Source organism: Mustela nigripes, chromosome 9 (genome assembly GCF_022355385.1).
Source record: "Mustela nigripes isolate SB6536 chromosome 9, MUSNIG.SB6536, whole genome shotgun sequence".
NCBI classification, from domain to species: domain Eukaryota; kingdom Metazoa; phylum Chordata; class Mammalia; order Carnivora; family Mustelidae; genus Mustela; species Mustela nigripes.
In genome coordinates, this window is record NC_081565.1 from 23,078,375 (window position 1) to 23,091,091 (window position 12,717).

Below are 12,717 nucleotides of genomic sequence, written 5' to 3' on the forward strand. Positions count from 1 at the left end.
GACTGTGGAGAGCCTGTGAGTCATCCTGAGGGCACTGAGTGCTGGCTTTATTCTGAGAGAGGCAGAGAGCTTTGGTAGGACTGGGCAGAGACCTTTTATGATCTGACTCAAGTATCTGGATGCTCTGTCAGTAGTAGACTGTGGAGGGCCAGGGACAAGAGACTATTCGAATAGTCCAGAGGAGAAGAGGAGGTTGGACAGTGTGGTAGTATGTGAAGGGAGCTAAGAGTAAACCAAATCTGAAACTGCTTTTGAAGGCGGAGCCTGTGGGGTTTGCTGATAGATGGAATCTGGGATGTGAAAGAGGCCGCACGGTGGCTCTCAAGGTTGTTGGCCAGGGCAGCCGGCGCGATGGGGCTGCAGCGGATGGAGATGGGAAGGGCTGGAAGCAGGGCAGGTCTGGGGTTTTGTCGGGGACACCCTGAGTCTGAGGTGCCTGGTACTCATCCACATAGAGTCGGGGATCGCTGTACAGATGAGGAGGTTCAAGGAAGGGTCGGGGCTGGGGCCGGGGCCGGGATATAGGCGGGGGGCTTACTAGGGTGGAGGTGGTATTTTAACCGACAAAACTGGGGGACATCTCCTGAGAAGCGAGGCCACAGAAGGTCCGAACATGGTTCCCTATGAAAAGGTCTGAGAGAGCAGGATCAGGCGCTCCAGGAGATGGGGACAGACTCTCCCGGGAGGGAGGAGAATCCCAGGGAAGAACTTGGTGAGGAAGAGGGATGAGCCCCGTAAACGGCGATAAGGAAAGCGCCTGCTCAGAATGATGACCCTAGAGCACGGCCCGGCATTCAGCAGGTGGCCTGTCATTCCTGGTCACGAACGCCATTGTTCATGTGTTGCTTCCCCAAGCCGCCTGCAGTCGGGTCAAAGCTGACTCGCTTGAACTTGAATCTGAGGGTCTGGTGGCAGCGTAAGTCCCATTCGCTTTAGAGTTTCTCCTTGGAGGGGTCTCTGGCACCACCACCTCATGGGCTGGAGCGGGCCTCATCAGGAAGCTGGCCTGGACATCAGCTCTTCTTAGCTTGGCCCAGGGAGCAAGCCGGTTGGGGACCGTGACCTGGTGCAGCCGAGATGACCTCCCGTTGACTTCCCGTCAGGTGGGAACTGGGCTGAGAGGCTGTGTCCTTTACTATATTTCAGTTCCTTTTGGGAACTGGGAAAGTTGAGCAGAATATACTAGAATGGGCAAATAACACCCTATGGGGGAGACGCAGCACACTGGGGACGTGCAGGCTGTGGCAGCCAGCGGCCCGGAGTCAGGCAAGGGGGCAGGCAGACTATCCATCACAGCTGACAGCGTGTTGCGTCGAACTCCCAGGACCTCTGCTTGCTGGCGGCCAAAGGGATGCTGGTGAGGACCTCACAAGTTGCCACAGGGATTAGGGAGCGTATGTAAAAGTGCACATCATATCGGATCTGGCTTGGTGTGGATGTTCAATAGTCATTTACCTTTTAAGTATCAAATCCTGTAGAAATTTTAATAAGGAGAACCGGTTGTTCTTTGATGCACCAGGAGAGTATCTCCCGACTTGGAATATGCGGACCGAGCCATCTTCTCCACACTGTAAGGTTCCCCTGAGAAGGAAGCTGTCCTGGGTAGAGGAAGTAGCAGGTGCAGGGCCCTAGGGTGGGCAGGGGGTTGTGTTCAGGAAATGGGCGTGTTTCCTGTTCCCACACTTAGGACCAAATAACACGAGATCCCACCAAAGAGGAGGCTGCAGGAGGAGGCCTGACAGCTCCCTAATTCGTCCGTGTGGCCTATTTCCAGGTACTTATCTGCTCTCAAGCACTCAAAAAAGGAGCTGTCTTTTGCTTGTTCTGTATAGTCTATTTCTGAGTCTTATTGTCCTTAAGTCAAATGGTTTGCTTCAAAGGATGCCTGAGAAGTCAGCCTGATAAAGGAGAGTTTGCGAGTTCCAGGAGGCACCGTGCTGTCTCTCTCCTTTGTGTCTTTGTGCCAGGCCATCTGCTTAAAATGCCTTTTCTTAATTTCTCCTGGAGGGGAGCGGTGACACTCAGCCCTGACGCCCTCCCAGACCAGGTCTGGAGCTGCTTCCGCTTGTCCCCAGGTTGAATTACCACCTGTGTTGTCCTCTGTGCGCTTATCATGCCTTGAGTGTCCCAGCATTTGACACACCACATTCTGGCCACTGTTTCCATGCCTGGACTCTCTGGGCCACGTCCTGTGGTTCTGTCCCCATGCCCAGCACTGTGCCTGCTCCGTAAAGCTCTGGATGTGAAGTGTGGTTGAATGTCTCCACTGGCTTCTCACTCCAGGTGGCGGGGAGCAGAGAGACAGCTAATCCCCCTGGGTGTCACATACCCAGTCACTTTGAGGGTGGTTAGGATGGCATTTTCGTGTTCTTAGCCATCTTCCTTCACACCGTTAGAGTTTGTTCCCTGTACACACTTCCGTGGCTCCCAAGGAGCCAAGAAACTGACGTGGGATTAGCATTTTGCTGTGGATAATCTGTGGGTAGGTCACGGAGAGTTTACTCTCATGGTGGTGTCTCCATTTTCCAATTCAGATATCACTTGGGAATTCCAGCTAAGGGGAAGCAAGAAGTCTTAGAAAATGAATCTCTGCCATCTTAAGTCCTATGTATATGGTTTTTCTTCACCCTACTTCCCATATGTACCATGTGACAACATGTCATGTTGACATGACGTCTATTAAAGCATTTTTTACCGTGAGGTCAGAGTGTACATAAAATCTCTAAACGCTTTAACTCCTTTTTTGCCCACAATGAAGACTTCTTTTTAAAGATTTATTTACTGGGCACCTGGGTGGCTCAGTGGGTTAAGCCTCTGCCTTCAGCTCAGATCATGATCCGAGGGTCCTGGGATCGAGCTCCACATGGAGCTCTCTGCTCAGCAGGGAGCCTACTTACCCCCCTCTCTCTGCCTGCCTGTGATCTCTCTCTGCCAAATAAATAAATAAAATCTTTTTTAAAAAAATAAAGATTTACTTACTTATTAGAGAGAGCATGCGCATGTGTGGGTGAGCAGGGGGAGAGGCAGAGAATCCCCAAGCAGACTTCCCACTGAGTGTGGAGCCTGACGCGGGGCTCAGTCCCAGGACCCTGAGATCAACATGAGCCAAAAACGAGAATTGGCTGCCTAACCGACTGAGCCACCCGGGTGCCCCTGCAATAAAGACGTTTAACCATCCGTTCTTGATTCATTTTAAAAATTTGGCCACTAGACGCTTTTTTTTTTCCTTCCCTAGAAACAAGATACTGGTCAAGTTCTTCTGGATATGGCCTTCAACCACCTGGGTGTGACGGAAAGGGAGTATTTTGGTTTGCAGCATGGCGATGACTCCATAGACTCTCTTGTGAGTGCCGTTCCTGTAGACTCTCTTGTGAGTGCCATCCCTTTAAGACTTGCCGGACTCCTGCATGGTCTGGTTTTATAGCGTGTGTTTTCTTACCCGACAGAGATGGCTGGAATCAAGCAAACCCATCAGGAAGCAGTTAAAAGGTGAGTGTGACCTTCCCATTTCGGTTGAACGTGGGGTGTTAGTGTATCACAGCCCATTTCTCTCCTCCAAGCCTCAGTGTGCTTGTAACATCTGGGACCTGGATTCCCGGGGGCCCAGGCGATGTGAGTGAGCCCACTTCTCCCTGAGCACAGCTTCCACATCAGCCCTCACAGCTGGGAGCGGGAACGGGAAAGGTCAAAGAAGGCAGCCAGGCGCCGAGGAACCTACTCTCTTCTAACAAGGGAAGGAGGATGGCCTTGCTTTGCCCAGTGAGAGAGCCAGTGTGGGAAAGACACACGTGCATGCGCACGCGCGCGCGCGCGCACACACACACACACACACACACACACTCACACATGCTCACCCTCCCTCCCCCTGGAGCCTAAGACCTAGGTAGGGAATATCACAGACGGAGTACACTGCTCCCCAGCCATGAGTGGGCCCCAGTGCTGTCCTGTAACTCCCAGTTAGGAGGGGCTTCACAGCATGCCATGCACCCCCCCACCCCGGCCCCCGGTCTGTTCCCAGCCTGGTTTTCTAGCATCGCACTCTGTTCCCCTTTATGCACCTTCTGCCCCAGACAAACCTGACTGACCTGAAAGGCTGCAACGTTCCTCTGTGCCTTCTCTCAGTCTGTTCCTTTTGTTTGGAATGCTTTTCCCTCTTCCTTATATCCAAATCTTGCTGTTCTTCTAAGCCACTCAGACTCTTGCCTCTGCTATTAGAAGCCATGCCTCCCCCCACCCTCCCTTACGTTTGTCGTAACTCCTTCATCTCTTAGTTGCCTGCCTTAGTCTTCCATGGTAACTGTAGGCTCCTTCGGGGAATGGTGCTTGCCACATTTTCTCTGCATCCCTCACCGTGCACCCCGTCCACGGGAGGTGACCGGTGAAGGGTAAGCGGCAGGTAGATCTCATGCAAGCGGACACACACATGTGCCACCTCCCCACACCCGCCCCAGCACCCCAGTGGGAAGGAGTAGAGACAGGAACCATGGCCGTGATCCCACTGATGCTCTCACCTGGGGCCTGGGCCTCCAAGCCCTTACCTCCCTCAGCTTTCAGAACTCCCTCCCCGTGGGGAGCCGCTGAACCACTGTGCAGATAACTACTGGCCCCCATTTGAATTCTCAGAGCGTTGAGTCCGTAGGCACATGAAGAGGTGTTGTTATTCATTCTCTCACTAACTCCCACACTCAGGAGATGTGTCCAGAGCTCAGATTTTGGCAGCGCACTGAACTGGGCTTTGGGAATCTGGTCCAAATCTCATTTGCCGTCGAGGAGCGGACAGCCAAGGGTGGAGATGTAGGCAAGAAGAGTGACGGTTCTAGGACAGTTCAGAGCACTTGATAGGATGCTCTGGGCTTACAGAGGCATCCCGAGATACACACTGACAAGGTCCCGTGAGGAGGGGAGCTGAAGGCAGTGGGAAGACTGAGCTATCCCCTGAGGTGCAGGTGGTCAGACTGTACCACGTTACAGCGCCACCCGCTGGTACCCAGGCCCACACCCAGAGGCACACTCACAGGTGCACACACACCATTCCTACCTTTGACCCAAGCCAGAGAGATACTGACAGAAGGTACCCCAGAGAGGCAAGGTGAGGTGGGCAGATCCGTCACAGATCAGTGAGAGAAGCAGGGTGGAGAAGGCTTGAGTTTCAGAAACAGCATAGTGCTGAGCACTTAGACGGGGCCAGCAAACCTTGACTGAGTAACGGAGAGGGGAGAGGCTGACCTGAAGAGGAGCGCGAACTCTTAGGCACACAACCTGATCTGCTCCTGCTGCCATATCCAGCGAAAGAAATGGGCTAATTTTCTCCCTACAAGCCAGTTGACTCTTGGTATTGTTGCATAAAGCCATATTTGAGTATGTTAATTGTGTAATATTTGCTAATATGTTCATCACTTTGGGAGTTCACTTTGCATTAAAAGCATGAACTGTTACCAAAATGGTTGCTCTGTGGCATAGCAGGATCAAAACCCTCAGTACTTGAGTTCTGGTTTTCTCATCTGCTCGGTGGCGGAAGGCAAGACTCTGTGCCTGTTGGCTTATCTGTACAACAGTGCCACCAAGAGCAGCCTGACCTACTCAGAGTCATGGCGATGTTTAAGTTGAAGAACCCATATGAAAGTGTTATGGCAGTGTTTAATTTCAAGAACGTACGTGAAAATGGAAAAAGTATAAAATGGCTATCTGTGTGACATTATTTCGTTATGAATGTTGTATGATCTGTTGATTTAAGGATTTTTAAAAATTCCTAATACCTGTGACGGAGTGCATTGTTTGAACACAGCCCTAAGTTAAACCTATAGTACAGAGGGGATAGAGTACCTCATTTTATGCTCGTGTTGCAAAATAGTTGACTATTTGCAGACTTGGGAGATTTCTAAACAATTATCTTGTGCACTCCTTTTTTGAAATTAGCCCTTTAATTGATGAAAAAAGCTGTGATCTAGTGGGGGAAAAAAATGCATCACTAATGGAAGAGTAGCCTCTTACCTGCATTGACTTTTTTAAAGAGAAAACTTAAATTTGTTTTTGAAAAATGTTGTAGGAGGTTTCCCCTGTACTCTGCATTTTCGAGTAAGATTTTTTATACCTGATCCCAACACACTACAGGAAGAGCAAACCAGGTAATAACTTTTTTTTTTTTTTTAAGTTTCCTTTGTAGTATATAAAAATGAGTAACCGCTAAAAATATACTCTTTATCTTATCTCTGTGGCTGTACATTTCCTTTGGGTATAACCACACCAGTGGTTATGAAACAAGTAAAAATCAGAGGGGTACAGATTGAAATTTTCATCAGGTAATGAGTTCTCTGTCTTGGGCCTACTGACTTCCTCATTTGGTGCCATTTGGAGTTCACTGCCTTGGACCTCCTCCCACCTCCCCCACCTCCCCAACCCCTCCTGCCCATTGAGCCTGCAGGGGGCGGAGGGGGAGGGGGGGGCATGAGGGGGCGGTTTGGAAGACCAGTTTGCTGAGACAGCGTCCGTCCGTTGTCTACACATCAAATAACACGGTATCTGTGAGGCTAGAACGGAGGCTCTTCGGGATAAAAAGAACGTTCTGAACTGAGCATTCTCTCCCAAATCCCCAGTTGGTAGAAATAAAAAGGAATGCAAGCTGAGGCAGCATCTCTCCTGGGTGAATCAGTCGGTAGAGGCCAAATGTGAGCCAGATAAGGGAAGGAGAGCCGAGATAGGACTGTTTACCCCTCAGGGCTTGGCGAGGGGCCTGACCCTTGTTTTGTACTAGCACGTGGGTTTTTTGGGTGGGGAACACGGGTTTGGAATGGAAGAGGCCTGCGAGGGAGGGTTGTTGCTGTTTGAGTAGTGACCCTGCCTCCACTTCCACTCCCCCATAGCAACGTTGAGCCCTTTTATTCATAATATGTTTATTTTTCATAGGGAGGGAAACTTGCAGAGGTTTTTGTCTCTACCAGAAAAAAAAAAAAAAACACAAAAAAACAACTTAATGGATGTTCAGGAATATTGACTCCTATTCTGTGTTCATTGTACCCAGAGACCCTCACCAAGAAGGTGACATTAACTCAGACATTGAGTATTGTGTTTTGTTTTGTTTTGTTTTTGAAGGTAATCACATGATGATGTTTTAACTTTTAGGATGTTTGAAGACTAAATATTAGTCTGTTATTCTGTTTTGCTTTCTTTGTGCACCTCTTCCCTCCACAATAACAGACATCGGGAGAGTTGACTGTGTTTACTGTTCAGTTGAATTTTAAGCCAGAGTAAGAGATGTCTGGTGGGGCTCATTGGGTCACTGTGGGATGTTCACGTGGTGCTTTGAGTTTTCCCCATAATGGTTCTTCATGCTGGTGGACTGAGGGGTTAGTGCAACAGCTCAACTCCTGAGCCCGGGGACACAGAGGGGCAACATAGCTATAGGAACAGGTGTTTGAGATCACCTTACCAAGGTTCCACAAGGCCATTATTAAATACCAAGTTCTGTTGAAGGGATGCTTTGAAAATGTTATGATGGGTTATAAGTGTGTGTGTGTGTGTGTGTGTGTGTGTGTGTACACGTGTGTGGTTTTAACCCGTGAATTTTAAAATCACAACCACAGAGCAAATATGCGTTTTGCTTCACAGGGCAGTCCGGAGGGACATCAGGGAAGCAGTGTTTAATAAACCAAGAGCAAGGGCAGATCCCTCTCATGCTCTCTGTTCTCTCTCTCTCTCTCTTTTTTTTTTTTTTTAAGATTTTATTTCTTTATTTCACAGACAAGAGATCACAAGGAGGCAGAGAGACAGACAGAGAGAGAGGAAGGGAAGCAGGCTCCCCGCCAATCAGAGAGCCCGATGTAGGGCTCGATCCCAGGACCCTGGGATCATGATCGGAGCCGAAGGCAGAGGCTTTAACCCATTGAGCCACCCAGGCGCCCCAAGCTCTCTGTTCTTTTAAAATGCCAGTCATTACCCATTAAACATATGAGCAACTGATAGGTTTCAACACCAAGTGTGAACTGCCCTGCCTAAGCTAGTAATTATCACCTGTGGTTCTGTCTGCCCCTTGTGATGCTGGAGCTCCAGGGGTATGGTGGCCAGCGGGTATGGTGGAGTGCAGGGATGGCTCGGGCTGGCCTACCCCAAGAGTCCCTTTCCAGGTCATCAGGCATCCACTTCCATACCCCACTGGAGAGAAGCTCACCCTCTCTGGATGCCGACAGAATCCCTTTGCTTAGCCTTCCTGTCATTTGAGGGACATCTGAGGAAATGTAGGACGTTGGGGACGGAGGGAGGACTAGGGAGAAAACAGGCTGCTTTGAGATCTGTAAGGGCTGTCACGGATAAGGGGAATTAGACATACTTGGTGTCTAGAATCATGGCCCGTGGGTGGAGGATACCGGGAGGCAGATTTGGGCGCAATGAGTAATTGACGAATTTTTGTTCTTCCCTAAGTCCAAGATAAAACTCAGTTTGTTTGTATCGCTGCTAGAATCCACTGAAACGTGACCCTGCCACCACCCCACCTCCCAACTGAAGATGAGTGGTATCCCCAGGGTTGGAGTAGAATGTGGCTGTCACCTCCTAGGATTTGGGGCACCAGATTTCAATGTAACAGGAACCACAACAGCAGCCACCCACATGGCTCTGATGGAGCTGGTGGGTAGCCAGGAATGCCAGATCTTTTTCCTATGCTGAGCTAGACTTCCACCATTAATTCACAGGTCCTTTTTTTTTTTTTTTTTAACTTTTTTTAAAAAAACTTTTTAACTTTTTAAAAATTTTTGCTTATATTCCTGACACACAGTATTCTATTAAGCCCCAGTTCTGTAGCCTACCCAAAAGTAAGTTCCTCTTAACGAAATGTAGCTCTCAAGTGTCAGAGAAAGTGGTATTTATTGTGTTCTAACATCCTAGGGAGGCATTTGTTGCTTTTTTGTATGAAGTTGAGTTCCCAGATGGGATACACTCTAGGAGTGACCTTTACATTTCTGAAGTCAGGTATGCTGACACCTCTTCTGTTTGATTTTTCTTTTTTTCTGATCGTTAGACGTCTCCTTGACTGAGAGCCTTCACAACTGCTGTTCCTGATAAGATTCCGTCATTGGGCACATTCTCATTGACTGGCAGTCTCAAAGGGAATCTCCTTCAGGATTCCCAGGAGATGCCCTACGTTTGGGCCTCCTCCCACTATTACAACTTCTTGGTGTGACATCATGAGGTTGACTCAGACGAGGTAGCTTTTGATGAATGGTAATGTCCAGGTTCCCCTTCGCAGTTCTGTCCCTAGGAAGATACACGGATTAGCCCGGCTCGTCACTGGAGGGCCAGATTTACCATCGGATTATCTAGCATTCTCTCCCTTCTCTGCTTTCCCCCAGTAGCGCTGTAGGAGGAGAGAACACTTAATTCTGGTTGAATGTCAGCTTGGATAAACATAGGAACAAACTAGAAAGGACTGGGGATGTTCTCCTAGGTGAAAAAGATAGTCTCCAATACAGAGTAAGCGTGAATCAGCAACCGTAGGCTACATGGTATCTCAGTGCTGGTCTTCAACATGTTAAGGATAGTTGATGATGACAACAGGCTACGTAAAAATATCAGAGTTAGGACATTGACCCCAAGCCTGAAGTCATTAGATGCATAAGAAATTTGTAGCATAGTCAGGTTTTTTCAAAGCATGGGTGTCCAGGTTAAAATAAGATCTAACTGACCCCATGTAACCTATCTGAACGGGCAGGAGGCTGAAATGAATTCCCTGCACCTAGCCCAGATTTGTGCACAGAGGAGGTAATGCCAAATGAAGCATTCACGCCTCGGGACACCAGCACCTTGACCTTTGAACGTATGAACATGAAGGACCAAGGAGACCCCATGTGTTTCAAATTTCCAAAATGACCACTGTCCTGCCCCAGAATACTTCTGCCGCACCTGTATCGTATTTCAAGAAGTTTCCCTTTTGTCCCCTTGGCCAGACGCTGGAATGTCTGTCCCATTTGAATCTGGGCTTTAAAAAAGAGTGGGAGCTAGCTGCCAACTGAGTGTATGTCGCATCCCTAAATATAAAACTTTCCTTGGTGCTTGATGGCCGGCACCAGACTCTCGCTGCTGTCTCTTACCTGTCCCTAGACTGGGGGGAGACTCATGGGGCGCAGGGCCTGCGATGGGTTCCCGAGCACTGCCCACAAATCAGGTCCTGGGTTTTGACATTGCTGGTAGCTCGCAGGCAAATGCCGAATTCTGCTCAGAGGTCCTGGCAGCTGGTAGCTGACTGATGTTTATGCTTTTGCTCAAGTACCCGAAGTTCCCGGGACACGGGAAGCAACTCAGCTGGGTGTTTGCACCCAGCCAAGGAAGTGTCCTCACAGACCCAGTTCCTATCTGCTGCTTCATGCAGAGGGAATGTGGGTGTGCACTGCACCGCCACCCCCCTAGCACCTGGGGGCTCCCTGTGTGTGATGCCCGTGGGGGCCTGGTGCTCTTGGAGGCCCCGGGTTTGATGGGGAATGTCCAGGGTTGGGGGGAGCCCACTGGCAACAGCTCTGGCTGATTGTTGGCGGGCTCAGCCATCCTTGGGACGGCATGTGCTGGCGTGAGGCTGGGTGGAAACCAGCCTCCACGCGGAACCATTGTTACCGAAGGAGCAGCTTTGCAGTGTACAAAAAGCAACCCCAAGACTTCAGACGCAAATGCATATTTGTGTATTTTGTTTTCCAAATGTACAGATCATGTCCTTGACTTATCACCTTTTTCTTGTATTTTCAGTATTGTGAATTAATAAAAACAATTGTTTTGTAGGCATTTGTATTTCTTACAACTGAAGATGGATATTTGTGAAGGAAGGTAATGAAAATTTCACATTCTTCATTCTCCGTCAGTTGCCAGACACTAAAATTCCTGGTTTCAATCTAATGAGTGTGTATTTCTGGAAACAGTATTAAATCTAAACAAAGGATGGTGGTTGAAAGCAGGACCCTGCATGACTCTCTGCTCTGGACATCTGTTGTTAACTCAGTCTTGATTCGGAGAAGCTGAGGTCGGAGCAACTTCATTTCATGTTTCGATTTTATTAGCAAAGGTACAGCTATCTTTCTGGTAAAGACCTGAGAAATGTTACAGGGAGAATGTGAGACACGCTTCATTCAGGAAGGCAGCTCGGGCCTAATTTAGGTCCACTTCCAAGCCCCTCAGTACCTACAGATGATTCATTTTCTCCCTGGGAGGCTTTGTGCTAGAAGACAGGGGCGTCTGCCTGTGAGTCAGCACGTCTTGTGTGGCAGGGCCATCTCAGTGGCTGGAAGGATCTGAAACGGCTCTGGAAGGGAGGAGATATGCCAAGCCACTTGTCCCTGAGCTACCTCCTCCAAATCCTGACTTTTCTGTGACTTAGGGGAGAGCCTGCAGCCGGTGAATTGGTAGAAACAGTCACAGCTTATTCTCGTCCTCCTCATCCCCTTTCCTCCTGGCAGCTGCCCCAAGGAGGGGCTTCAGAAGCCTCTGTGAGGGCCCCCCCCCCGGTTGGGGCAGTGAGACAGGAGCCCTTGTAACGACGGGACCCGTATGGGCTGCGCAGACCCCAGTTGCCACTGAGGTTTTAGAAGGAGGGAGGAGTTTTTTCAACTGCCCTACCCACTTGGTCCCAGTTGAAAAACACATGTTGGAGGTTTACAGCAGAATAAGGGGAGAAGAGGAGGGCTGTCTTCCTATCAAAGCCAGACAGACAGGCAGAGAGCTGTTGGAGGTTTTCAAGTAGAAGGCAGCATCTGCAAAGACAATACCAGTGCAAGGACAGAAAGGCTGGAAGAGGCTAGGGTTCTTCATCTGGATGGAAGGGAGATTTGTAGGCATGGCTGTGAAGATCCTGGGGGTAGAGGAACATTTAGAAACAAGACCCATGTTGAAATCTGGACTGCCCGAACCTGTTGAAAACCTGTCCAGGGCTCCTAGAATTGGAGAAGTTTTGTAATTTAGCTCCTTCTCTTACTCGGAGGAGGAAGGAGCCCCTTCTCTAGCCCAGCTGCAGGCCTTGCTTAGTAGCACCCCCAGAAATGAGTTCCCCATTTTGTGAGACAGCCTTCTCACATCGGGGGGGGCGGGGGGTGACGCTAGAGTGACATTACCCGCCCCTCTCCCAGGTCCAGGCTGCCCTCTGCCCCAGCGGAAATTTGTCTCTTGCCCCCGAGCGCTAATCTCTTTTCCCAACAAGTATTTCTCAAGCAGCTGTTAGGCGATGGGCTCTGTGCTGGTCAAAAAAGGCAAGGCCCTCTCCTCCCAGGAGCTCTCAGTCCAGTGCTCCCCACAAGAGGAATCGGATGGATGTCTTCATTTTTTTCTTCTCCCAGTACAATACCCCCTGTTAGTTTTGGGTGAAACCGCTTGAGGGGCACAACCGGCCTTAAATCCCTGGCATTCTCATCAGGCCTGCTGGTGGCCTTCACCACCTCTCTCAGGAGAGGGTCTCCTACTGCCCGACACTCCTGGGTGCGTCAGGGTGGGTCTGGCCATTAGTAGCTGTGGATCTTTTGACAGACTGGATGAATCTGGTTAGCCTTCTTTCCTAGGCGTCCTGGCAGAAACCATCAGTGGTGGGCGGTTCCCAAGGCATGCCCTCCTTCCCGCTGAGCTAGGTGACATTGGCCATCAGATGGAGACCCTAAAGCCTAGAGGGAAAGAAAGAGGTCTCTCTAAGGGCCACACTGAATGGTCATGCAGGCTTTCAGCATTCTTTTTTCATTTATATTTACACTATTCTTCGGA

General features: G+C 49.6%; 1 protein-coding gene across 9 annotated transcripts in view; it reads left to right on the forward strand.

Moving 5' to 3' along the window:
- PTPN3 (protein tyrosine phosphatase non-receptor type 3) overlaps window positions 1-12,717 on the forward strand; it is a 111,773-nt gene that overhangs the window by 34,621 nt on the left and 64,435 nt on the right. For 6 of the 9 annotated variants that reach the window (XM_059411105.1, XM_059411102.1, XM_059411103.1 and 3 more), the window contains 4 exons: window positions 3,236-3,370; window positions 3,447-3,489; window positions 6,047-6,125; window positions 10,759-10,803. In XM_059411105.1, the coding sequence (XP_059267088.1) occupies window positions 3,236-3,370; window positions 3,447-3,489; window positions 6,047-6,125; window positions 10,759-10,803 (302 nt within the window). Of the gene's footprint in view, window positions 1-3,235; window positions 3,371-3,446; window positions 3,490-6,046; window positions 6,126-10,758; window positions 10,804-12,717 lie in introns of those variants that run through there. The other 3 variants (XM_059411107.1, XM_059411108.1, XM_059411109.1) reach the window with 3 other exon arrangements.